The sequence below is a fragment of the Microtus oregoni genome, unplaced genomic scaffold, assembly GCF_018167655.1.
Source record: "Microtus oregoni isolate MIOR12 unplaced genomic scaffold, Mior012 000062F_ref0000492, whole genome shotgun sequence".
Taxonomy (NCBI): domain Eukaryota; kingdom Metazoa; phylum Chordata; class Mammalia; order Rodentia; family Cricetidae; genus Microtus; species Microtus oregoni.
In genome coordinates, this window is record NW_024543872.1 from 4,976,516 (window position 1) to 5,002,694 (window position 26,179).

At 41.5% G+C, this 26,179-nt stretch overlaps 2 protein-coding genes and 1 pseudogene across 2 annotated transcripts in view; 1 reads left to right on the forward strand and 2 right to left on the reverse strand.

Annotated features, from left to right (window-relative positions):
• The window catches only part of LOC121439607 (glucokinase regulatory protein-like), an 82,953-nt gene that overhangs the window by 9,957 nt on the left and 46,817 nt on the right, over positions 1 to 26,179 (reverse strand). The window lies entirely within an intron of this gene.
• Positions 983 to 20,730, reverse strand: LOC121439667 (trifunctional enzyme subunit alpha, mitochondrial-like). Its single transcript, XM_041640233.1, has 8 exons — positions 20,540 to 20,730; positions 13,550 to 13,591; positions 12,922 to 12,992; positions 10,835 to 10,968; positions 9,761 to 9,899; positions 8,925 to 9,044; positions 7,014 to 7,116; positions 983 to 1,089 (listed from the first exon to the last, which is right to left on the reverse strand). The coding sequence occupies exons 1-8, from the start codon at positions 20,604 to 20,606 to the stop codon at positions 1,082 to 1,084; spliced, it is 684 nt and encodes a 227-aa protein (XP_041496167.1). The 5' UTR covers positions 20,607 to 20,730; the 3' UTR covers positions 983 to 1,081.
• The window catches only part of LOC121439668, a 36,472-nt pseudogene continuing 31,150 nt past the window's right edge, over positions 20,858 to 26,179 (forward strand).

Sequence of the window (26,179 nt, forward strand, 5' to 3'; positions counted from 1 at the left end):
CATGTGAACACACACACACACACACACACACACTGTTAACAATAATAGAATAAGGGCAGAGTATACATAAATTTCCCAGAGCCTGGTTTTGTTCTATGCTTTATCTGAGCACGTAGTCACGTCTGTTGTTCTAGCACTAGGTGGCGCTCCAAACTCAGGTTTGTACCAATTTTGCTGAAGCCTTAGAATCGCAAAATAGATGATAGACAAGCAGAAAGAAGTTTGATGGGTGGAAGGTGTGGACTCTGAGTAAACGGGCAGTTGTCAGCCACGCTGACATTCTTCTCACGCTAGACTTGCATATACCACTCTTTGGGTTGCTGTCATCATCCCAATTTGGAGGCAGACAGTTCCCAAGGTCATACACCAAACTGTTTATTACCTGTCCTTGACCCTAATTTACTTACCTTTTAAAAGGGACTGTATACTTTATTACATTACTTTACTACAGTTTGGGTTTTCATTTAACTGGGCATTTGATTGCTTCTGTCTTCCACACTTATAAAAATGACTTGCAGCCAGGCGGTGGCGGGACACACCTTTAATCCCAGCACTCAGGAGGCAGAGGCAGGCGGATCTCTGTGAATTCGAGGCCAGCCTGGTCTACAAGAGCTAGTTCCAGACAGGCTCCAAAGCCACAGAGAAACCCTGTCTCTAAAAAACCCAAAATGAATGAATGAATAAATAAATAAATATAACTCGCTAAATGCTATAGGAAAAGCAGAGTGGCTTTTCCTATCCTCCCAGCAATCAACACTTCTGACATCAGATGGGCAGGGTGTTCTCCCCCACATCAACAGGCATTCATTTCTGCAACAGGTTCTGCAGCTGACACTGGTGGGCTGTCTTCTAAACCCATTCACTTCTGACCCTATCTGCCTGAAGATACACTTGGACCCCCGGGGTTCACCCTATGAGGCTGCTGCCCACTCCTAGTGCCAATCTCAGGCCCCGGTTTGTTTTGCTCATGCTTTTGACTAACCAGTTATCCAAGATTCCCATGACATCTTCCTTGGATTCAATTAATTTGCTGGAGATGTCCATACGACTCAGAGATACACTTGATTTCCTTTTATCCATGTTAGTGGTCTGTACAATGAAGAGACACAGGAGACATGAGATGTGGGAAGGCATTCACAGCTCCCCCTTCTCTTCTAGTATACCAACGGCAGGACCTCCACATGTATAGCAATCTAGAAGCTTCCCAAACCCAGCCCTTTGGAGTTTTAAAGGAAGTTTCACTAGTAGACATGATTGATTGAATCACCGGCCATCAGTGATGAGCCTGTACTGCCTCCCCTCCCTGGAGGTTGATGGTAGAAGCAAAAAGCCCCACCTCTCTCCATGTCTCCATCTTGCTGGTGGCCAACCCTTATCCTGATGCTATCTGGGGTTCCTCAGCTAGCAGTTTCCCATTAGCGTATATCAGATAGACATTTCACAATGTCACGGAGTCCCTTTTACTTTTGCAACAAGTTTTTCCCCACTCTTGGGTTATTTCCTAATATGTCATTCCAAAGTGAATGAATGAGCATGAATATTGCCTTAGCACTGCTGATGTCAGCGATGTGTGTATCTTTATTCTCTTGTGATCCATCTTATCTCAATGAAAGCTCACTAAGGGCCTCTTGCATACCAGACACTGTGCAAGGTCTTAGAAACAGCCAGAGGTGGCTTTCCCACAGATAAGAAGGGCAAACAAGGCATGCATCCTACCCTGAGAGAGAACAGTGGGGCAGGTGTGTGTGTGTGTGTGTGTGTGTGTGTGTGTGTGTAAGGAAAGACTCACAAGAGCAGGCATAACTGTAAGTTGCTGAGGAAGGGAGCAGGAGTGGGCAGTAGCCAGCTGCAGGGAAGATGTCGGAACGTGACTATCAGCTTTAGGGACAGCGAGGAGCCTGGAAGCAGCTTTAACTGGAGTTTCAGGGTTGGTAACTAGATTGGGGAGGTGCCTTGACAAGAGTTGTAAGCACGTTAGCTTGGTTTTGTCATCCTTTTCCTGAATAGCGTGTAACAATTTAAAAATAATTGGAGTTAGGGCAGGGGGCACTAGAGAGGCGAAGGCAGGAGGATGACACTTTCCAAACCTGCAGTTAAGAATAAATCAGAGGTTTCTCTCCACCCTCATCCCCCTTGCCTGCTCCAAAATCTTACTGTGTAGCCTAGACTGGCCTAAAGCTCATGGTAATCTTCCTGTCTCAACCTTGTAGGCACTGGGATTACAGGAACAAACCAACATATCTGGCTTTTCAAATCTCTTCTTCTTTTTTTTTAAAGACTTATTTATTCATGTATTTTATGTACATGAGTGCTCTGTCTTCATATACACCAGAAAAAGGAATCTGACCCCATTACGGGTGATTGTGAGCTACCATGTGGTTACTGGGAGTTGATCTCAGGACCTCTGAAAGAGCAGTCAAGTGCTCTTAACCCACTGAGCCATCTCTCCAGCCCCCCAAATCAAATTACTCTCTTGTGTTTTAGCTTTAGAGATAAAGTGATAGATTGCTCACAAAGCTTATTGCCTTGTGACTCAGCTATTCCTTCCTGATGGGGAATAGATTAGATTAGTGTGAGCTTGTTCACACCAATAATAATAGTGAATAACAGAGTAAATACTTGTGAGCTATTATTTATGGACAGTTTACTGGTATAGATTCTTGTATTTTGATACAAATTCGAATTATATTTGTTATATTAAATATACCCCTATTTCTGTTTGCAATATTTGTACATCTGTGCAAAGTTATTTTGTCAGATTGTATGCATGCATGTTTCTATCTCTGTTTAAGACATTTTGTATACTGATACAATTTTAGGATATATTTATCATATTGCATATTTTTACCTCTGATCAAGATACTTACACATTGTTTACATTTTGAGGTCATTGTCCTTATTCACTGTACAATTGTTTAAAGATTGTTTAATATCACTGATATAAAGTCTTAGTTATATAGGTATTAAGTATTATAGGTCAATAGTCATTCATGTTTGTCATACTTACAGTCAGGCTAATTAGGTTCTTAAATACATAGAGATTGTATTCTACATAGATAGGTAATCTTCAACCACTTCAAAAATCTGTAAAACATGGCATTTAAATAACTTAGGGTTCTGTTGACATGAGACACAATTGCTCCTGACAGCACTGATATATTCCCAAGAAAATGTTGCGCACCAAAGAAACTCCACTTGGAGCTTGTTTTTTTCTTGGCATAATTGGTCTTTGGGCAAGGCACTGCCCATGCCTCAACCACTGACAAAGTGCATGGTGTCTAGATTGGACAAGCAAAAAAAAAAAAAAAAAAAAAAAAAAAAAAAAAAAAAAAAAGACTGCTAAACTTTGCCAAGACTGGGTAAGACAGTTTTAAAAAATTTTCCTGCCTCTAAAAATGGTCTATCAGTTACTCTAGGCCTTAGCCAAAGTTGGTTGCTTCAAATTACAAATGAGACTTTGGGTGATTGCTCAGGTAGCCAGTTGTCTCTGTTATCTACTACACATTTTGAAAGCTGCTTAGTTATACTTCCCGCCTACTCAAGTAATATTATCTCCCTTCTTAGGCCTTCGATGGGGTTAAAGACTAGATAGTCATAGTTACCTTCCTCTTATGATCTAGCCAAACCATTAGACTCCTTAGTCTAGAATGATTATTAAAACAATTAGCATATGCTCCTTGCTTAATATTGTTTATGCTGGTTTGTAATTCTAATTTTTATACTTGATATCTGTTTTTAGCATATATAGTTTTGTATTGGGTTTGGAACTCTCTTATTTAGACAAAAAGGGGAGATGATGGGGAACCTCCTTCAGCCAATGGCTTTAAGAGGCTGGAGTAGTTTGAGGCGTGACTTAGGGTACCAAAAATCTGCAATCCGCCCCACTTGCTTTCTTCTTCTCATGAGCCACACCTGGATGTTGGACCCCATTCCTATTTCCTCACTGTGATCTGTGAGTTCTCTTTTAATAAAGAAAAACCTTAAAATACTCTATTCGAAGTTATCTTGGGATCATTTGACACGTGCTCCCCATCACCCTCCCCTCAGAGGTAGACTCTAGCTAGGCGGTGTGGCGCATGGCCAAGACTCAGAGAATCCAGAAAAGTCAATAGCATCATAATCTGACAGGGTGGCCACGGTCACCAGACTGTACGCAGAATGCTGCTGAGCATGCAGTAACAACAGGTCTACCCAGGGGGCCAGCTTTGGCCAGCACTGTGCAGCACATCCACGAAAGACCACTCCAGAAGCACAAAAAGAACACCAGCACAGGATGGCTGGTGGCCTACACCTTTTAGGAACAAAGGCCATCCTACTAGGTGAAGAACTATGACCAGCTGAGGTTCTCCCTGAGGGTAAGAATGTGACACTGGGAAGATGGCATGGGAAACACTGCCTTCCTTATGCCACACTTGGAGTGTGGCCAGTGCACCACAGTCCTCGAGGGAGGTACAGATAAGGACAGGTCTCCTGGGATGGCAATGGTCTCACTCATATGTCCATTCCTAGCCCGTATACTTTCCATCCTAGGTCTCTTGGCCTTAGGACATTAGCTGTACTAAGAGAAAACGAATCTTAAAGACTTTCCCCTACTTCCATGCCATTTCCTCTGCCAGGCTCCACAAAGTCTGCTTGTTCAAGGCTTCCTCAGCAGTCAGGTGACCCCTCACAACCACGTGTAACTCTGGCTTCATGGGAGCCAATGCCCTCTTCTGGCCCCCAGAGGTACCTGAACACACACGATAGGATACTCATACATAGACAGACAGACAGACAGGCAGACACACACACATACACAAAACCTCAAAAAACAAAAACAAGGGGCTAGAGTGCTGGCTCAGCGGTTGAGAGCACTCGCTGTTCTTGCAGAGGAACGGGGTTTGAGTCCGAGCACCCACACAGTGGTTTACAATTATAGTCCAGTTGCTCTCTTCTGACCCCTGCGGGTACCAGTCACACATGTGCACAGAAATACACGCAAGCAAAACATTCATAAGAAAATAAGTAAGTCTAAAATAATAAAAAATTAAACAAACAACAAAGAAACCCGAAACAAACCCTAAAACTATCTTAGTCAGAACAAAAACCAAAACAAAAGAAAAAATAACAATCCACCAACCCCATATATGGCTTTATGGTTAAGTATGTTAGGTATTTAAGTAAGAAGAAATATCAATTCTATACAAAAATTTCCAGAAAACAAGAGAAAGAGATATTCCACAACTAATTTTATGAGGCCAGCATTACCCTGATACTAACATCATGCAAATACTGTAAGGAAACATAATTAGCCACGACACCATTAACTTTCTTTGCCAGGCAAAAAAATCACTTATAAAATTTTAGGTGATTAGGACTGAAGAGATGGCTCAGAGGTTAAGAGCACTGACTGCTCTTCCAGAGGTCCTGAGTTTAATTCCCAGCAACCACATGGTCATTCACAACCATCTGTAATGAGATTTGGTGCCCTCTTCTGAACATGGAGGCAGGATGCTGTATACACAATAAATAAATAAATAAATCTTTAAACAAATTTTTTTAGGTGATCAAGCCAGCAATTTGTAAAAAGGATAATGCGTTATCTTTAAGTGGAGTTTACTTCAGGGGCAAAGGCTAGCTCAATATCACCATTAGTTTGTCTGTGTGTGTGTGTGTTTGTATACATGTATCATGTGCTCACATGCCATGGCTCCCATGTGGTGGTCAAAGGATAATTTTGTGGAGTTCGTTCTTTCCTTCAAAACTTTATATTGTTTCCAAGGTCAAATTCAGGTCACCAGATTTGTGTGGCAAATGTCTTTACCAGCTAGGCCATCTCTCTCTGCCCCTAGAGATTTTTATTATTTTGGTATTTTGGAGATTTTTGTGGATCATGCTACTGGCTTGGTATCTAACACCTTTCTGATTTAAAAAGCACAAAGATTTCCTCCTTTGCTCTCTTCTGAAAGTGTTCTGGTTTTGTCTCTTGGACATTGGTCTATGGTTCACTTTAAGTTAGAATTTACATGCAGTGCCTTTTTTCTTTTGCTACCAGTACCCAAAGTTCTGCACCGTTTGTTAAGAAAATTATTCTAGCCATGTGGATCCTAGAAATTAAACTCAGGTCCCTGGGCATCTCAATAGCTCCTGTTTATTTTCTTGACGTATGGTCTCACTATGCAGCTCTGGCTTAGAACTTTCTACACTATGTGGCCTAAGGTGGCTGAAACTCATGATTCATTTGTTTCAATCTTTAAATGCTGGATTACAAGCATAAACCACCACACTGAGCCTTAAGTAATAGCTTAATAATGATATTTAAGACATACCAGGAGATGAATGTACATTTTAGAGGTTTCTACTGCTAGCAGAAATTGCATGAAAGTAGCACATAAGTAGATACCATATATTAACATTTTGAGGTTGGCTCTTTCCTGTGCTTATTATTATTAAAACACAGGGTGGGGATGTAGCTCAGTGATAGAGTACTGGCCCAGCGTGCAGAAGACCCTGGTTTGATCCCACATGCCCCAAACAAAAATAAAAACAATAAATAAAGCAAAGATCCTCCCACCAGGGACTAAGGGAGGCTTACACATGGACAGTAATAACAGCTAATTAATAATTAAACACTAATGATTGAACTGATTCCTATATTCCTGATATCCATATAATCAAAAAATAAATAGAAACCAGGGTGGTGGTTAAAATGATTTAGTATTAGCCGGGCAGTGGTGGCATATGCCTTTAATCCCAGCACTTGGGAGGCAGAGGTAGGCGGATCTCTGTAAGTCTGAGGCCAGCCTGGGCTACAAGAGCTAGTTCCAGGACATACTCCAAAGCTACAGAGAAACCCTGTCTCGAAAAACCAAAAGAAAAAATGATTTAGTATTAGCTCTCAGAAAATGTCACTCCTAAAATACCGTTACTTCTTAAGAGTTTTGAGTTTCATCCTAACCAATATTCAAGTGATCAAATCCTTCAGGAAATAAACAACTCTATAAGACCCAATTCTGAGTCATTCTAACACTTACCCAGGGGTTCCACCAACTGGTCAACCAATCCCATTTTCTTTGCTCTGTCTGCACGAATGTTTCTACCAGTCAGCATCATGTCAAACGCAGCAGGAACACCCACCTAACATGCAAGTGAGAGCCAGGGCACAGGGGGAAAATGAGGGTGAAAGTTAGTTTACAAATCATAAGTGAGCAAACTTTTGAAGAAACGTGGGGCTGGGAGGGGCTCAGTGGGTAAAGATGCTTGCTGTCAAGGCTGACACCCTGAGTTTAATTCCTGGAACTCTCTTGGCAAGAGAGAACTGATTCCTGAAACATGTCCTCTGACCTCCATGTGTGCACCCTTGCACACGTGAGCATGAACATGCAATATAATAATAAACATAATCATTTTTTCTAAAATAAGGAGAAAAGTCAAACCAGTTTTGTTTTGAAGACAGGGTTTCTTTGTGTAGCCCTGGATGTCCTAGAACTAACTCTGTAGACCACAGCTTTATGTTCTTTTATCAGTAAATTAAATTTTATATACTTACACACTTTTAAGTTTTGAGATTATGTCCAGTTGAAGAAAAAAATGCTTTTATAATATATTTTAAATTCAATAGCATAAGGAACTGGAGAGGTGGAGAATTCATTTTATATGAACTAAAATTGTAGACTGTCATTCTCAATTTGTTTTCCATCATTTATACAGTATTTAAAACTAGGGCTGAGGTTGTAGCTCAGTGGTACTCTTTGCTCGGCATGCATAAGACCATGGGTTCAATTTTCAGAAAAATAATGCTGAGAATTAACAATGCAGCTCAACTGATATAGTATTGTAGAAAACTGATCTCTAGTCAAGTGTATGGTTTGTTCCATATCTTGGAAAGCTGAGGCAGGAGAATGGTAGACTCAAGGTGTGTCTGAGTTGTAGAGAAGACTCTGATTCAGAACAAAACAACAACAACAAACAAAACAAAACCAGCTAGGTATGGAGGCTTACACCTATAATCCTAGTACTCAGGAGGCAGAGGCAAAAGAATCTCTGAGATCTAGGCCAGCCTGGTCTACATAGTGAAGTCAGGACTACATAAAGAGACCCTGGCTTAAAAAAACAAACAAGCAAGCAACCAAAAACAATAACAAAAAAAAGCATAAAAACAAAAATGAAAGAACTCCTAGTAACGTAAGTAAATGAAATTCAACAAAACTTTTTGTGTCAAGACATCTTCTAGACAATTCTTACAAAGAAATGTGTATTATTTATTTTGATAACTAGATTGGTATGTGTTATTTCAGACTCAGGAGGGTGAGGCAGGGGAAAGATAAGAGTTTGAGGCCAGTCTAGGCTACAGGATGAAGCTTTTGATCAAAATCAAAACCAACCAAATGAAACAAAACCTTCCTTTCCCCATTTGCACTTGTGTGGGCTTCTAGGCTCAGCTGCTCCACTGTGCCCTTCTCACTGAGAAGTCTACAGTGCTGGGCGCTGCGAGGCTCTGCCCTCTGCTTTGATAGGAAATCCCTCCGCAGCCTCCAGGGATGACTCTCCTTCTCCTTTCCTAGAAATTCAGAAGCTTACTGATCTTTTTTGGTCCTCTGACTATAGCAAGGACATGGTCTAAATCAGAGAATCATGAGAAAGCTGTCTCATACTTATTATGACCTACAACCCATGGCTTTGAAAAACTATTAAGGCGATACCGTGAGAGGAGGAACAAATTAATGTTTTGGAAAAGCAAGGCTTATCACTTTTATCTTTTACTAACAATTCTGTAGAACTGAAAAACTATCAGGAATGAAGAAAAAAAATCTCTCAACAATCCTCTATACTCCTAACTTACTTGGCTTCTGAATTTACAGTGAGTACTTTGTAGAAGATGGAGTAGATCCAAAGGGTATTTATGTATAGCTCAAGTTCACGGCGTTGGGTGTTCTTAAACTCACCATTTTGGGCAGTCTCTGGGTACCTCCAGCTCCTGGTAAGAGTCCCAGTAACACTTCAGGGACGCCCAATACTGTTTTTTTGTCCTTTGTTGCTACTCTGTATTGGCATGCTAAGGCGAGCTTCAGAGAAATGAAAGAAAAATTAGAAGTTAGAAAATATAACTGTAACGATTTAGCACCTAGGTTGGCAGGTCTAAATGTTATTTATAAAGCAGGAATGTCCCACAAAATAAACCATGATTTGTTAGGCTGACATCCGGCACTCTACCATTTACCTCTTCTACCATTGTCATGATTTATCAACCCTTTCAGGTCGCTCTTCTCCTTAAAACTCTCCTGAAGGTAACCTTTGATCCCAGCACTCTGGAGGCAGAGGCAGGCCTACACAGTGAGATCCTGTCTCAAAAAAACAAAACAAAAAAGAATCTCTTCTCTTTAATCTTATCATCTTTACTATTCACAAGAAACTCTCTCTCACGAGACTTAAATATATTATTATGCTTTGAAGGTCAACCAGACTTAAGAACACGAACACAGATCCCACTTCTGATCTTTGCCCTGAGTCTGAGCCAGGTATGCAGCCATGAGAAAGACTTCATGGTGCAGTTTAAATCACAGCTGTCAATGGAAACAGCATTCCTTGGCTCACGTGCTCTGTGTCACTTGCTGCTTGTCATAAATTAAGAGTTAACCCCATGCAGATGTTTGATAGCTAAAATCAAGCCAATCCTACTCGGAAGACTTTCCTGCAGGAGAAACAATAGCCCAAGGGTCACAGCAGCACATCCTACCAGTGAGTGGGACAGCATCTATACAGCTCTGGGATTCATCCATACCTCAAGTCCTCCTCCCAAGCAGGATCCACTGATGGCGGCTACAACGGGCTTTGAGGACTTTTCAAGTTTCTCAAACATTCTCTGTCCTTCCTGTGATATTCGTGTTGCTTCTTGCGGAGTTGTACAAGAGGCTAGCATGCTGTAGCAGCCACATAAAAGAACACAAAAGGAGAGATGAAACTGGATCCTACTTTGTATAACACTTCACCCACTACATGCTTATCTCAGCATACATCAATATTTGGCAATGAGTTCATAAAATGGAACATGTTACACAATTTATTTTGCTTCCTTAACAAACCACTGATCACAAAGCTCTAATATCACCTGGTAAATATTTTGGCTAACAGATCAGACAATTCTAGGGTGATGTTCTGGATCTAGTTAATCTCTTTCAGCTGTTTTGTAGTCTTTACTATCTGTTTCCCTAGTGACATGTAGCTGGTTTCAAAGGCTTCATTATGTCTACCTACACACAGGAATGACTATTCTTCCACACAGATTCTTATGAATAGAGACTAAGATTTCTTTAGTATATACACCTAGATGAGAGTATGCGGCTGGAACATACTTGTTGCCTCCCACTCCTTATGTGTGTGTATCTGCATGTTTGCTCAACTGTACAGGCACATGTGGAGGCCAACTTCAGGTGGCTTTTTCACTTCTTATTTTTTGAGACAAGGCGATTCATCAAACTCACCATGCCCAGCTTTTATGTGGGTGAATCAAACTCAGGTTATTGGCCTAGCGGCAGGTATTTTACCCACCAGTCTAGCCCTTGTATTTTTCATTTTACTAAGTACTGACAAACTGTGCTCCAGAGTGGTTATACGAATTGGGATTTCCACCAAATTTTTAAATGTTTTCTGGAATGATGGAAGAAAACTGGGCATTTGTTCTTGGCTAGCAAGAAAGAAAGGCTGTATTTAGTCATCTATGATTTAAGCAACAAGTTCCTTTATTTCATCAGCTTTATTAAACTCAGGAAAATAACTTCAAAAAACAAACTTTTGGAGAATTTACTTCTATCTTCTTTTAAAGATAGAAATATGTAATTAATCAAGATAAACTTACTTGATATCAGCACCTGCGACAAAGCAGCCGGGCTTTGATGAAATAAGGACAGCACTTCTGATTTGGTCATTGGCCCAGATTTCATTCATAACTTCTGCAAACTCTGCTTGTACTTCTTTATTCAATGTATTTACCTACAAGAGAAACAGCTACATCTAAGGGTTTAAACTAGAAGTAAAACAGACATACTACCACTGTCAAATATGTTCATGCAGCAGACATATTGTAAGAAGAAAATGAAGAAACCAAAACCAAAACACAGACAGACCAAAACCCCTCTGAAACCCAACTAGTACCCTTCCCTTTAAAAACAGGTCTCAAGAGCTGGAGAGATGCCCAGTGGGTAAACGTGCTTGCCATGCAAGCCCAACCATCCGAGTTTGATCCTTATATCCCAGGTAAAGGTGGAGGAGAGACTCAATTTCACTCTCACCCTCAAGGACGTCATGTACACACAATACAGAAAAAAGGGGACTCTGCTGGCTGGGCATAGGGATGCTTCCTTCTAAATTCTGCCACAAGTCTGAGGCTGACCTAGGACACAGAAGGTTCCAGGCTATCCAGCCTATCCAGTGAGACCTTGTCTGAAAAAAACTAAACTAAAAAAGTGATCATAAGGTCATACTCCTAGCAGTCTGGATCAGATGCAGGTACAATTAAATAAATCTACAAATATTTATTGGCCCAGGGGGAGAAGGGAATCTATACAACATAAAAAAAGAAGCAAAATTAGACACAGTATGGTCTTCATTTTATAAATATATTCAACTTCAGAAAATTAAGGGGAAAAATCTTAAGTTTGAATCCTAAGTTATTCCATATTGGACCAGCACAAGTGAAAGCCTGGCTCCTATAACTGCTAATGGGTGAGAGTTGCCAACTGCTTCACGTAGGTCCTCCTGTTTCTTACACGGTTCTATATAGCCCAGGCTAGCCTTGTACTCTGTAGCTGAGGATGACTTAGAATTCTTCCTATTTGTGCCTCTCAGGTGCTGTGAGTCAGTCCCCATGCTTGGCTCAATCTCATCTATGTCATATAGAGCTCTGGCTGCAAGATTTTATTTAAAAAAAAAAATAGTAAGAGACCTTTATACCAATTTGAGATGGGGGAAAGAATGAACCCCTGCAATAGAATATTCTTGGCAAAACTAGGGTTCTGTTGTCTACACTGTTGAATTTGCCAAGATCCAGGTTCCATTTTCCTTTATTTTTTTCCCCCGAGACAGGGTTTCTCTGTAGCTTTAGAGCCTGTTCTGGAACTAGCTCTTGTAGACCAGACTGGCCTCGAACTCACAAAGATCCACCTGCTTCTGCCTCCCAAGTGCTGGGATTAAAGGTGTGTGCCACCACCACTCAGCTCCAGGTTCCATTTTCACATACCCTGTTTCTAGCATGTGGCCTGCATGAGTCATTCAGAACCTGTAGGAAGCTCAAGAGCCAAATGTCTACATGTATCCCCGCCAACCTACTATGAGTAATACTACAACAGGAAGGTACTGAAGGTAGATTTAATCACCTCATGTTTAAAATAGGTGGATTAAGTTTTATCAACAAGCATATTCTATCATACTTATCCTATACAATAACAGGCTAGTTTTATTAATCTTTGATATTAATCTGACACCTAGAGTCAATAAGAAGGAGTTCTTTGTGTGTTGTCTGTCTTTGAAATGGGGTCTCACTAAGTAGGCCTGGCTGGTCTAGAAATCACAGAGACCCACCTGCCTCTTCTTCTACAGTGTTGGTGTTAAAGGTGAACACCACCAAGAAGGACATTTTTTTCTTTTTCTTTTTTTTTGAGACAGAATCTCACTGTGTTCTACCTGACCTGAAACTCACTATGTAGATCAGGCTGGCTGAGGCTTCAGAGAGATCTGCCTGCCTTTGTTTCCCACTGCTGGGATTAAAGGTGTGCACCACCACCCCTGGCCTCAAGAAGGAATTCTCATACAGGAACATCTGCCTATAACTAAGAAAACCTTAAAATCATGTGACAGGCCCACGTCCAAACAGGCAGATTTCATTTCTACTTAGGATAGGATTCATAAATGTAGTTGGTAGAAATTAACTAAAAAAAGTTTGGGTACCTTAGAATTGGGTGAGTTAATCCGAATAACCACCACATCCCCTTTGACTCCATAATTAATATGGTTTCTGGCTAAAAGAGAGAAGACAAATTAGTTTCTAAACATGCTTATCACAAAGTACGTCTACAAAGTGATGTTAAGATATATACATACAAGTACCATTATATGGACAGAGCAGGTTGTATTTAGGACACACACATCCCCATTCACTTTCCTCCCTCCAACTCTTCCATATACTCCCCTTGCTCTCTCAAATTCATGGCCTCTTTTTCTTTGTTGTTTTACATATATGCATATATATATATATATATATATATATCAAGAAACACACATATATTTAGGAACATATACACATACATACATATTAGGATACACACATATATTTAGGGATACACACATATACATATCTAGTGATATATATATCTATATAGGTATTTATATATGTGCATATACACATATGCATATATACAGCAATGAAGAAAAATGGCCATGAATTTGAAAGCAAGAAAGGTGTGTGGGAGAAGTTGGAGGGAGGAAAGTGAATGGGGGATATGGTGAAATTCTATTCTAATTTCAAAAAATGAAAAGTATAAAAATCAGCATTATGTAAACAAGAAAGTCAACTTACTCAGCAAAGCAGAAGATGCTGTAAAGCTGCGGCAAATACAGCCTGCAAGGGAAGAGTGTTTCAAAATTATTTTGTGAAACAGAATTTCTGTAATATCTGTCAGGTCAGCAAAACTAGAATTTACACCAATAAAACACCAATCAGAACAATGTATTCTAGGCCACTATTGTGGCTACTCCATTACCTTTCTCATTTTAATTATTAGGTCAAATGATTATCCAGATAATAAGTAAGGTAGGGAGAGGATGGCCCCGCCAACCAAAAAAAAAAAAAAAAAAAGGACACATCACATCTCTAGAATGTGTTGGGTTACATGGCAAAGGGCTAACATGCAAATGGAAGTAAGATTGACCTTAATCTAAGGAAAGCATCATGAATTATCTAAATGGGTTTAGGGTAACCCCAAAGAAAATCAGAGACATGTGAGCATGTCCTGGCTCCAGGTTGCTAAAGGAAGGAGATGAGCAGAAGCTGAGACCACAGGTTGTCTCTGAAAACTAGAAAAGGTAAGGCCACGGCTTTTCCTCAGGGCCTTCGGAAAGAATGGAAGCCCTGTCAACACCTACCTGAGCCTAATGACACCCATATGGTTCCCACTTGGGATTGAACATAGGCCTAGTGTATGCTAGGCAAACACTCTACCACAGAGCTATTTATCCTTGGCCCGAGACCCATTAAGGACGTCTGACTACTATAACTGTGCACCAGGGAGGCAGAGGCAGGTAGATTACTGTGATTTCCAGGCCAACTAGTGAAAGCATGCCTCTTGTTTCCCTAAAGGATCCGAGTGTGTTGCCCAGTACCCATGCTGGCTAAAAGACTCCAGCTGCAGAGGATCTGATGCCCTCTTTTGGTCACCACTGCCATTCACACACACGTCATACACTCGCATGCACACCAACACATAAATAAAAATAAATATTGAAAAACAAATAAAAGACCACTGGATGTGGTCATTATACAGTGAACCCCAGCACTCAGGAGGCAGAGGCAGGAGGATCTCTGGATTTGATGCCAGCCTGGTCTACACAGCAAGTTCCAGGCCATCCAGGGCTATATAGCGAGACCTTAAACAAAACAAAACATCAAATCAAGGGGCAACCACTGGCTGCTACAAAGGAAACAGTCCATGTCATGCTTTGCTGTTTTAAGCATTCCTAACTAAAAAAAATTTCTATACTGCATTCCACCAATAACATTCCCAATCTTTGGATAACAAAATTCTGACACCGTCCTCTGTTGCTTATTAGCTGGTGCTCATCATCTAACTTGCTTAGGGTCTTCAGCATGACCACAAGAGATCAAATCTCATGTCCCCAGCCATTTTGGTTCTAATTACCATTTTGCTCACTGGATATCTTTGGCAACCAGCTGCAACCCTACAGGAAAAACAGCCACTAAAGTCATCAGCAGAACAGGTATGGGGTCCACACCTGGAATACTAGCATTTGGGAGACACAGAGACTTAGAAGATAATGAGGCCAGGGACAACCTGGTTTGTTGTTGTTGTTCTTTTCTTATTATTATTTTAATTTTTTTTGAGATAAGGCTTCAATGTGTAGCCCAGGCTAGGTTGGAACTTGCTATACATAACATGGCTAGTATGACTTTGAACGCTTGAATTCATGATCCCAAGTGCTCAGGTTATAAATGCATTCCAGCACACCTGATTCTAGTGAGAGAGTGTCACTATAAAGTAGAACTCACAGGTCCGCCTGAGCACTTTAGTTTTCTTTTAGAGACAAGATCTCACTCTGATCTGGCTGGCCTGGAACTCCTAGCGACCTGCCTACATCTGCCCCCTTAGGCTGCTCCCACATCCAGCTTGCATCATCCACCTCTAAAGCACGAATATCTGATTTTTAAGACAGTAACTGCCCTGAGTGGTGACCAGGACCTGCCATCCCAGTACTCCCCAGAGATGGGCGATCACAGGTTGTAGCTAGGCTGAGACACCTAGCAGTTCCTCATCTCAAAATGAAGTTGCAGCCACGCTGCTTTTGTAGGTGTTTGTTTTTGGAGGTTTGTTGGTTCCGCTGGTTAGGCTTCTTTGTTTGTTTTGGATTTGCTTCGGCATTTGCATTCTGACACTTAGCTGCTTATTTTCCTTAGTTTTTGTCTGACTTTCTACCTCACCCCGCCCTACTTGTCCTACCAGTTAGTCCATTCTTATCCCAATATGCTTCACTCTCTCCTAGTTAGAGTACCTAGCCCATGCTTCTTTCCCACTAGAATTTCTACTTTACAATTAGTTTTTCAGAACTGGGTCTTGAACCTAGGTCCTTGTACATGCTAGGCTAACACTTTACCACTGAGCTGTTTTCAACCCTTCATTTATGTCCCTGAGTAGATTCAGTACTATATCCTCTGCTGCCCCAGAATGCAAGCTCCACCAAGACTTTACTTTTACTTGTTATACCCCAGTGTCCTAGAAAGTTGCATGACATGTCAGGTTGCTGTGAAAACTTTGGTTGCCTAATGACTGAAATTGTAGTGGAAGAGATTAATTATAAGTTCATTTGCAAATGCAGCAATGAGAACAAAACACTAAATAATAATAAAGACCAAAATGCAGGCAGGGAGGAGGATCACACAGTTGAAATCTCAAGGTGAAGTTTTGGGGGGAAACTTAGAGTCATGTACGTTTTGTTGAAGATCAGAGCTAATATTAAGAAATAAGTTACTAGGGGGCTGGAGAGATGGCTCAGTGGTTAAGAGCATTGCCTGCTCTTCCAAAGGTCCTGAGTTCAATTTCCAGCAACCACATGGTGGCTCACAACCATCTGAAATGAGATCTGATGCCCTCTTCTGGCCTGCAGACAGACACAGAGACAGAATATTGTATACATAATAAATAAATGAATAAATAAATAAATAAATAAATAGAAATAAGTAACTAGCCAGACAGTGACGACACACATCTTTAGTCCCAACACTCAGGAGGCAGAGGCAGGCAGATCTCTGTGAGTTCGAGGCCAGCATGACCTGCACAGCTAGTTCCAGGACAACTTGGGCTGTTACACAGAGACACCATGTCTCGAAAAAAAGAAAGAAAGAACTAATAGTTGATATTACTTTAAGGGGATGGTTCTCAAGCTCCCTAATGCTGTGACCCTTTAATACAGTTCCTCATGTTGTAGTGACTCCCAACCATAAAATTATTTTTGTTGCTACTTCATAACTATTTTGCTATTATGAGTCATAATTTAAAATTCTAATATGCTAGATATCTGATATGTGACTCCCAGAGGGGTCTTGACCCCCAGGTGCAGAACCACTGTTTCAAGGCATCTGCCTTTGCTGAGTGCTGGTGCCTGAGTGTGTAACACCTAGTCGAGTAAATGATGATTTACTTTCATTTTCTGAACTAAAGAAAGAGATAGCTTTCCTAGGATAGTTGAGCAAGTCTGGGATATGTGGAGAAAGGAGTGAAAGATTAAAGAGGCGTGTAGAAGAGATGGTTTGAACCATGATGAAGAAGAAAAGGAAGGGTATTTTGAAGAAGCACATAAGCTGTATTTGGGGGATGTTGCCTCTGAGCTACTCTTGAACAATCTGCTTGTCATCTAGAGCTTGCTTGCAATAGAGTAGGATCAAGCCTTTATAATGGAGAGGCTATAGATCAATGTCTCAAACAAATTTAGTGTTTGTTCAAAATTCCCCTTATATCCCGTGTCTTCTACCTAGAGTCTGATTGAAGGACCCTCCACTGGGCCTCTCCTGTGTGCTTGTACTCCAAAGATCCAATCATAATCATTGCTACAGAAAAACCTAGTCCTGGAGTATGAGAACCCATTGCTACAGGTGGGAGGGATCGTGAGACTGACGAAAGTCGGGTCTAAGATTGCCCGAAGTAAAATTTACTAGGAACTCTGAACAGAAAAACCCTTAGCAGCAAGACAAGTGGACTTCCTACACTCTAAGGCAGGAGGATGGGAATTACATACTAAGCTAGACAGAGTTGATCATAGCCAACCAGAACACAGTTAGCCTTCCTCAAAAACTTTTGAAATATCTAGTGTCAGTTAAGATGGCCTTGGGAACTAGAAGTAACTCAGTGGTACTTCTCTAGCAAGTGTCCCTGGGTTCAATAATCCTCAGCACTAAGCTTGGTGAGGCACGCCCTTCACCAGCCCTCCACCACTTTAGAGGTGGATGGTGCAAGCTGGGTGTGGGAGCAGCCTAAGAGGACTAGGAGTTCCAGGCCAGCCAGATCTACCGAGTAAGATCTTGTCTCTAAAACAAAACTAAAAAAAAAAAAAATTAAATAATAAATAAGTAAGTTGGTGTTCATTAGCCTTCTTTAGGCCATTTAAATCTTGCCAACTAACCTCTCTTCGGGGTAAACACGCTTCCACATAGTTACACAAAACCTCCTAAATCAACAAAGACAAAAGCAAAGAGAAAGAACACTAAATGCACAAACATAAAGAAAAACTTCCTAACCACAGTCAATGTAATCAAGCCGAAGTACAGGGTCACTTTGCTTCTGGAATCCAGCCTCACCACACGCCTAACAGCTAAGCTGCCGCCGAGTGAACTTTAGCCTACATTTTTCAGTGCCAGCAAGAGTGAAACCTTTGTCCTACTTTTTAATCATCTTCATATGTAAGAAAACAGCTACGAGATCACACTATAATCAGTGGGAAAAGTTGGACTGTGCTGACCCAATTTTGAAAATGTTACTTTAGTTTATGACAGTTAATAGCTTTTCCAAAATCCAACTCCAGGACAAGGGATGGAATTGATTGAATAAGTGAGAGTCAGACTGGAAAATACCACAGTACCTACTAACTGCCTTTTGTTTCCCGTAAAATTCTTCTCACTCACATACTTGGGAATTAGGAGGAGTAGAAATTAGATATGAAGGTCAACTTGCGAGTTTTTTATTTGATAATCATACTAGAATGATGGTACTATACAGCAGGAATGTTCTAAAACTATCATAGAAGGCTTATGTTTTTTTCCAGGTAACGCCACAGTTCATTGGGCATTTGGCAACGCCCGCACACACTCTCAGGGTCAAGGACTACTAAAGTCTAGACTCTAAATAGTAAATCAGGTGGGCAGCTAATTTTAAATTGATTTTCCTATATATTTTTTCAAAGTATATAAGTTGCTATTAAAATAAGTTGTAGCTATAACTGACTAGACTTTCTTAACGAAAACATAATACAGTTTACAAATTAACATAAGTTTCTGTGTGGAAGTATAGGAAAATCCGGCTGTCAGCTTTTCATCACCTACATAAAATGGATAGATTGCTTTAAAAATTCTCAGCTATATGCAACCATTACTTCTTAGGGCTAAAAAGCCAATAACATTTATTGAGACTTATTCCCATGATAAGCTGCTTTATACCTAATGCAACTTCTTTAGACTTAACATGTAATTGACTCCATTTTATCAATGAGAAAAAGATACTGAAATTAATTCCCGAGTTTACCCGAAGGTAGAAGACATATTTAACGCAGAAGTCAGAGTCCATACTTAAAGCCTTTAATTGCTCCATCAAATTACTTCTCCTGCCAAAGAAAAAATCACTCTCATTCACTTTACAGATGAGAAAGCCCATTTAGATTAAAGCACCTGGCCAAAGTCACACAGCTACCTAGTAACTAGAAAACATGTGACCCCATCACCACTCCAGTGTTGTAGCAGCTGACAATCCATAAAAATACCTTACAACAAATGGAGGAGCAAATATGATGCTTTTCCTAAAACTGTTTAAATGAGTTAAAGGTAAAATATAAACTGTAAGGAAATGTGGCCACAAGTAAACATAAGATAACATAACAGAAAGATAACAAACGTAAAGATAACAGATGTTTTTTCCTAATTCCTTCCTCAACCTTAACATCATTTCTTTTTTCTTTCTTTTTTTTTTTTTTTTTTTTTAGGACAGGATCTCACTATGTAGCCCTGACTGGCCTGGAACTCACCACGTAGACCAGGTAGGCCACAAACTCAAAGTTCCACCTGAGATTAAAGGTGAGAACCACCATGTCCGGCCTCATTTCATTTTTCTTTTGGTAATGTGGTGATTTAGACTGTTTACACACAATTGATCTGTGGCGATTTAAAAAAAAAAATGGAAAAAGACTCAATTAATTCACTTAATTAAATGTCTCGGAAGGTAAAAGTAAATTAAAGCGAATTCATATTACAAATGAAAGTCTCAAAGTAACTGGTATCAAGTATGATATGCAATAAATTAAACTTACATTAGCCATTATGGATGTGGGACGCCTCCGGACAGGCAGTTTTCTACCGCCACCCCTTTAACCCTTTCACTACCAGTCTGAAGAGAAAGAATGCAAGTTCATAGAGCCTGACTAGACATCGGCAGAAACAAGATTGGAAAATAATCTAACAATTTCGTTCCTCAAAAAAAATCAAGTTTTTCTAGTATTTTAAAAAAAAATCTTCCTTTCTCTGAGTTGGAGAACCTCTGCTTTCAGTCTTCTATACATTCACGACAGGATTATTGGAAGCGCGAGAGTTGAGCTCTCTGCAAAAATGGTTTTGACGATAGACATCAGGAGTGGCAGGGATCTGTAAGGCTAGTCAATGCTACCTAGAAGCTTGACAGAGCTCTTAAAGTGACCAAGGTGCGGCAGAGCCTCAAAGATGCGACAGAATGGGTCTCAATCTTCCCAATCTAACAGGGTCAGAGCCAAGACCATAATCATCAAAGGAGACGAGAGGGGCGTGAGCGAAGAGCTGCAGCAGAGAGACCTGCGCAAACTGCCAGACTAAGGGGAACGAGTCAGGAAAGTTAGGGAGAGTCTGACACCGCCGCAAAAGGGCGAGAGGAAGTGACAGTCCCTTCCCAAGGGCACAGGAAATGGGGTCCCTGGACAGTAACCCCCGTTTCCCGGGGTCCAGGGGAAGGGGTGGGAAGGACACAGCGAGGGGCAAATGCTGGTGACCGCCGCCTCGGTTCCAGCAGGCACTCCGGGCATCTCCCGAGTCCCCAGCCAGGCTCACCTCTGGAGCGGAGGATCCAGAAGGCAGAGAAGCGACTGAGACTGCCAATTGCCCGGGACGCCACCATCTTGAGCAGAAGAGGACGAAAGTAGAAAGCTCTTGTAGCTGGGCGCAATGAAGCCGAGGACTTTTCTTTTCTCAGTCTGTCCGGCAGGGCGCCTTACTAAAACGCAGACTCTGAGTAGTCCCCGGGCTCTCACCCTCCATCTTGCTCCCAACTAATCGGGCCGAAAGGATGATTTCTCTGAAGGAAGACCAAGGACCCCTGAGGAGGGGGGCGGAGTGTCTGACTTTCTAGTCAGGCGCTCAGAGGGCAGCCCTCAAATTCCGCAGTGACCCTGGGCGGGGCGAGAGAGGTCCTTGCGGAACGGGAGCCGCCCCTCGGTGAGGGCTGGCGGTTGTCATTCTGGGCTAGACCTTCTTGGGAGCGGCGGGCTTCGCGGTCTCTGAGGTGCGGCGGCGCGCGATTCGGCTTTCTTCTGACTTTCCCGCAAGCAGGTCCCACTTCCCTCCCGGCTCCTGTCTCCGGGGCCCCTTCCCTTTCCCGTGAGGGTCGAAGTCCCAAGAGCGGTACAGGCTGCGGAGTCCAGGCCTCCAGTGCCAACCGCCTCCTGGCGGGCGGCAGGTCGCGTTCTCCCGTAGCTCGCAGCAGGGGTGTCGCCCTTCTCCACTTCGGGTTCACGGACTGTTTGCGTGTGTCAGAGCGTTGTCGTTTCCCCTGCTTTACCTGTCGAGGCAGTCCCGCGGCTGTTGCGATTGAGAACGTGTCGTTAAGTGCGGGCCTCGGGTGTGGAAGACGAGACAATCCTCCTCCTGCTTAGCGATCCAGAGTTCACGGATGGCGGGCATCTGGGCATCCTCACCAAAGTAGCCGCAGCCGTTGGAACAGTGTGTTAACTGGTAGTCACAGGTGGTAGAACTAGACTAGAGAGCCCTAGTCTCTACTTCTAATTGAGCGCTCAGCTTTTCATGTCGCCTAGCTTGGGTGTTTTGTTTGTTTTTAGTGCTGGAAAGATGGTGCTGAAATAAACGGATTTGTTTCAAAAGAAAGTAAAGTCAGCTTCCGGTGCGTTGCACTATTTTGTTTAGTACCCACTACCCCCACGTTTCATTCATTTGCACTTTCGGTGACTTGACTGGCTCAGAAAGATTATATAAAATTTCTTTTTTTGTGGCAAGCCCAGTGTTCAAAACAAAAATAGCACTCACTAGTTAGCCGATTATTCTGCAAGAGAGGAAACAAGAAATGGCTGAAATGGTTATGGAAAGAAAGAAGGGAGCTTTCTGGGTTTTTCTTGTTTGTTTGTTTGTCTTGTTTTTTGTTTGTTTGTTTGCTTTTTTTTTTTTTAATAATTTTTTTATTAAGAAAAGAAGAAAAAAAACATAAACAAAAAACAAGTTTCCACCTCCTCCCAGCCTCCCATCTCCCTCCCCCTCCTCCCACCCTTCTCCCCCTCCTCCCACCTTCTACCCCTCCCCCCACTCCTCTCCCCCTCCCTCTCCAGTCCACAGAGCAGTCCAGGTTCCCTGCCCTGTGGCAAGTCCTAGGTCCTCCCCCCTCCGTCCATATCTAGGAAGGTGAACATCCAAACTGGCTAGGCTTCCACAAAGCCAGCACATTAAGTAGGATCAAAACCCCGTGCCATTGTCCTTGGCGTCTCATCAGCCCTCATTGTTCGCCATGTTCAGAGAGTCTGGCTTTATCCCATGCTTTTTCAGTCACAGTCCAGCTGGCCTTGGTGAGCTCCCAGTAGATCAGCTCCACTGTCTCAGTGGGTGGGTGCACGCCTCGTGGTCCCGACTTCTTTGCTCATGTTCTCCCTCCTTCTGCTCCTCATTGGGACCTTGGGAGCTCAGTCCAGTGCTCCAGTGTGGGTCTCTGTCTCTGTCTCCATCCATCACCAGATGAAGGTTCTATGATGATATGCAAGATATTCGTCAGTATTGCTCTCGGATAGGGTCATTTCAGGTTCCCAGTCCTCAGCTACCCAAGGAACTAACTGGGAACCTCATGTTGGGCACTTGGGAGCCCCTCTAGGGTCAAATCTCTTGCTCACCCTAAAGTGGTTCCCTTAACTAAGAATTGTGGTTCCGTGCTCCCCTATCCACCTTTCCTTTATCCCAATTCTCCTGATTCCCCAAGTCCCCCCTCCTTCCCTTCTACCTTTTCTCTCCCCATCTCCCCTTACCCCCATCCCACCCCACCCCCAAAATCCTAATTTTCTCCCCGGCAATTGGGTCTACTTCCCTTAGCCAAGAGGATAACTATATGTTTTTCCTTGGGTTCACCTTCTTACTTAGCTTCTTTAGGTTCACCTATTGTAGACTCCGTGGCCCTAATTTATGGCTAGAAACCAATTATGAGCGAGTACATCCCATGTTCATCTTTTTGGGTCTGGGACACCTCACTCAGGATAGTGTTTTCTATTTCCATCCATTTGCCTGCAAAATTCGAGAAGTCATTGTTTTTTACCGCAGCGTAGTACTCTAGCGTGTATATATTCCATACTTTCTTCATCCATTCTTCCATTGAAGGGCATCTAGGTTGTTTCCAGGTTCTGGCTATTACAAATAATACTGCTATGAACATAGTTGAACAAATGCTTTTGTCATATGATAGAGCATCTCTTGGGTATATTCCCAGGAGTGGTATTGCTGGGTCCAGGGGTAAGTTGATCCCGAATTTCCTGAGAAACCGAAACACTGACTTCCACAGTGGTTGCACAAGATGGCATTCCCACCAGCAATGGATGAGGGTACCCGTTCCTCCACAGCCTCTCCAGCAAAGGTTATCCTTGGTGTTTTTGACTTTAGCCATTCTGACAGGTGTAAGATGATATCTCAAAGTTGTTTTGATTTGCATTTCCCTGATTGCTAAGGAAGTTGAGCACGACTTTAAGTGTCTTTTGGCCATTTGAACTTCCTCTGCTGAGAATTCTCTGTTCAGTTCAGTGCCCCATTTTTTAATTGGGTTAATTAGCATTTTAAAGTCTAGTTTCTTGAGTTCTCTATATATTTTGGAGATCAGACCTTTGTCTGTTGTGGGGTTGGTGAAGATCTTCTCCCAATCAGTAGGTTGCCTTTGTGTCTTATTGACTATGTCCTTTGCTTTACAGAAGCTTCTCAGTTTAAGTAGGTCCCATTTATTCAATGTTGCCCTTAATGTCTGTGCTTCTGGGGTTATACATAGGAAGCGATCTCCTGTGCCCAGCTCCTGTAGGGTACTTCCCACTTTCTCTTCTATCAGGTTCAGTGTGTTCGGGCTGATATTGAGGTCTTTAATCCATTTGGACTTGAGTTTTGTGCACGGTGATAGATAAGGGTCTATTTTCATTCTTCTACAAGATGACATCCAGTTGTGCCAGCACCATTTGTTGAAGATGCTTTCTTTCTTCCATTTTATACTTTTAGCTCCTTTATCGAAAATCAGGTGTTCATAGGTTTGTGGGATAAAATTCGGGTCTTCTATACGATTCCATTGGTCGACTTCTCTGTTTTTATGCCAGTACCACACTGTTTTCATTACTGTAGCTCTGTAATAGAGTTTGAAGTCAGGGATGGTAATGCCTCCAGAAGATCCTTTATTGTATAGGATTGTTTTGGCTATCCTGGGTTTTTTGTTTTTCCATATAAAGTTGATTATTGTCCTCTCCAGATCTGTGAAGAATTTTGATGGGATCTTGATGGGGATTGCATTGAATCTATAAATAGCCTTTGGTAGAATTGCCATTTTTACTATGTTGATCCTCCCAATCCAAGAGCAAGGGAGGTCCATCCATTTTTTGGTATCCTCTTCAATTTCTTTCTTCAATGCCTTAAAGTTCTTGTCAAATAGATCTTTCACTTCCTTGGTTAGATGTACCCCAAGATATTTTATGCTGTTTTTGGCTATTGTGAATGGTGAAGCTTCTCTGATTTCCCTCTCTGCTTCCATATCCTTTGTGTATAAGAGGGCGACTGATTTTTTGGAGTTGATCTTGTATCCTGCCACATTACTAAAGCTGTTTATCAGCTGTAGGAGTTCTTTGGTGGAGTTTTTGGGGTCGCTTATGTACACTATCATATCATCTGCAAATAACGAAAGTTTAACTTCTTCCTTTCCAATTCGAATCCCCTTGATTCCATTATGTTGTCTTATTGCTATTGCTAGAACTTCAAGCACTATATTGAAGAGGTATGGGGAGAGTGGACAGCCTTGTCGTGTTCCTGAGTTAAGTGGGATGGCTTTGAGTTTCTCTCCGTTTAATTTGATGTTAGCTGTCGGCTTGCTGTATATAGCTTTTATTATATTTAGGTATGACCCTTGTATCCCTAATCTCTCCAAGACTTTTAACATAAATGGATGTTGAATTTTGTCAAATGCTTTTTCAGCATCTAATGAAATGATCATATGGTTTTTTTCTTTCAGTTTATTTATATGCTGGATTACATTGATAGATTTTCGTATGTTGAACCAGCCCTGCATCTCAGGAATGAAGCCTACTTGATCATAATGGATAATTTTTCGGATGTGTTCTTGGATTCGATTTGCCAGTATTTTGTTGAGGATTTTTGCGTCGATATTCATGAGTGAGATTGGCCTGTAGTTCTCTTTCCTGGTTGAGTCTTTGAGTGGTTTTGGTATCAGAGTAATTGTGGCTTCATAAAAGGAGTTTGGTAATGACCCTTCTGTTTCTATCTTGTGGAATACATTAAGGAGTATAGGTATTAGATCTTCTTGGAAGATCTGGTAGAATTCTGCATTGAAACCATCTGGTCCTGGGCTTTTTTTGGTAGGGAGGTTTTTGATAACCTCTTCTAATTCTTCGCGACTAACAGGTCTATTTAGATTGTTCACCAGGTCCTGATTTAACTTTGGTATATGATATTTATCTAAAAAAGTATCCATTTCCTTTACATTTTCCAATTTTGTGGCATATAGGCTTTTGTAGTAAGATCTAATGATTCTCTGAATTTCCTCTGTGTCTGTGGTTATGTCCCCCTTTTCATTTCTGATCTTATTAATTTGCAAATTCTCTCTCTGCCGTTTGATTAGCTTGGATAGTGGTTTGTCAATCTTGTTGATTTTCTCCAGGAACCAGCTTTTTGTTTCATTGATTTTTTGTATTGTTTTCTGTGTTTCTATTTTGTTGATTTCAGCCCTCATTTTGATTATTTCCAGTCTTCTACTCCTCCTAGGTGAGTCTGCTTCTTTTTTTTCTAGAGCTTTCAGGTGGGCTGTTAAGTCTCCAATGTGAGCTTTCTCTGTTTTCTTTAAGTGGGCACTTAGTGCTATGAACTTTCCTCTTAGGACTGCTTTCATAGTGTCCCATAAGTTTGAGTATGTTGTTTCTTTATTTTCATTGAATTCCAGGAAGACTTTAATTTCTTTCTTTATTTCTTCCTTAATCCAGCTATGGTTCAATAGTTGACTGTTCAGTTTCCATGACTTTGTATGCTTTCTGGGGGTAGCATTATTGTTGAATTCTAACTTTAATCCATGGTGATCTGATAAGACACAGGTGGTTACTAATATTTTTTTGTAACTGTGGATGTTTGCTTTGTTACCGACTATGTGGTCGATTTTCGAGAAGGTTCCATGAGCTGCAGAGAAGAAGGTATATTCTTTCCTATTTGGATGGAATGTTCTATAGATGTCTG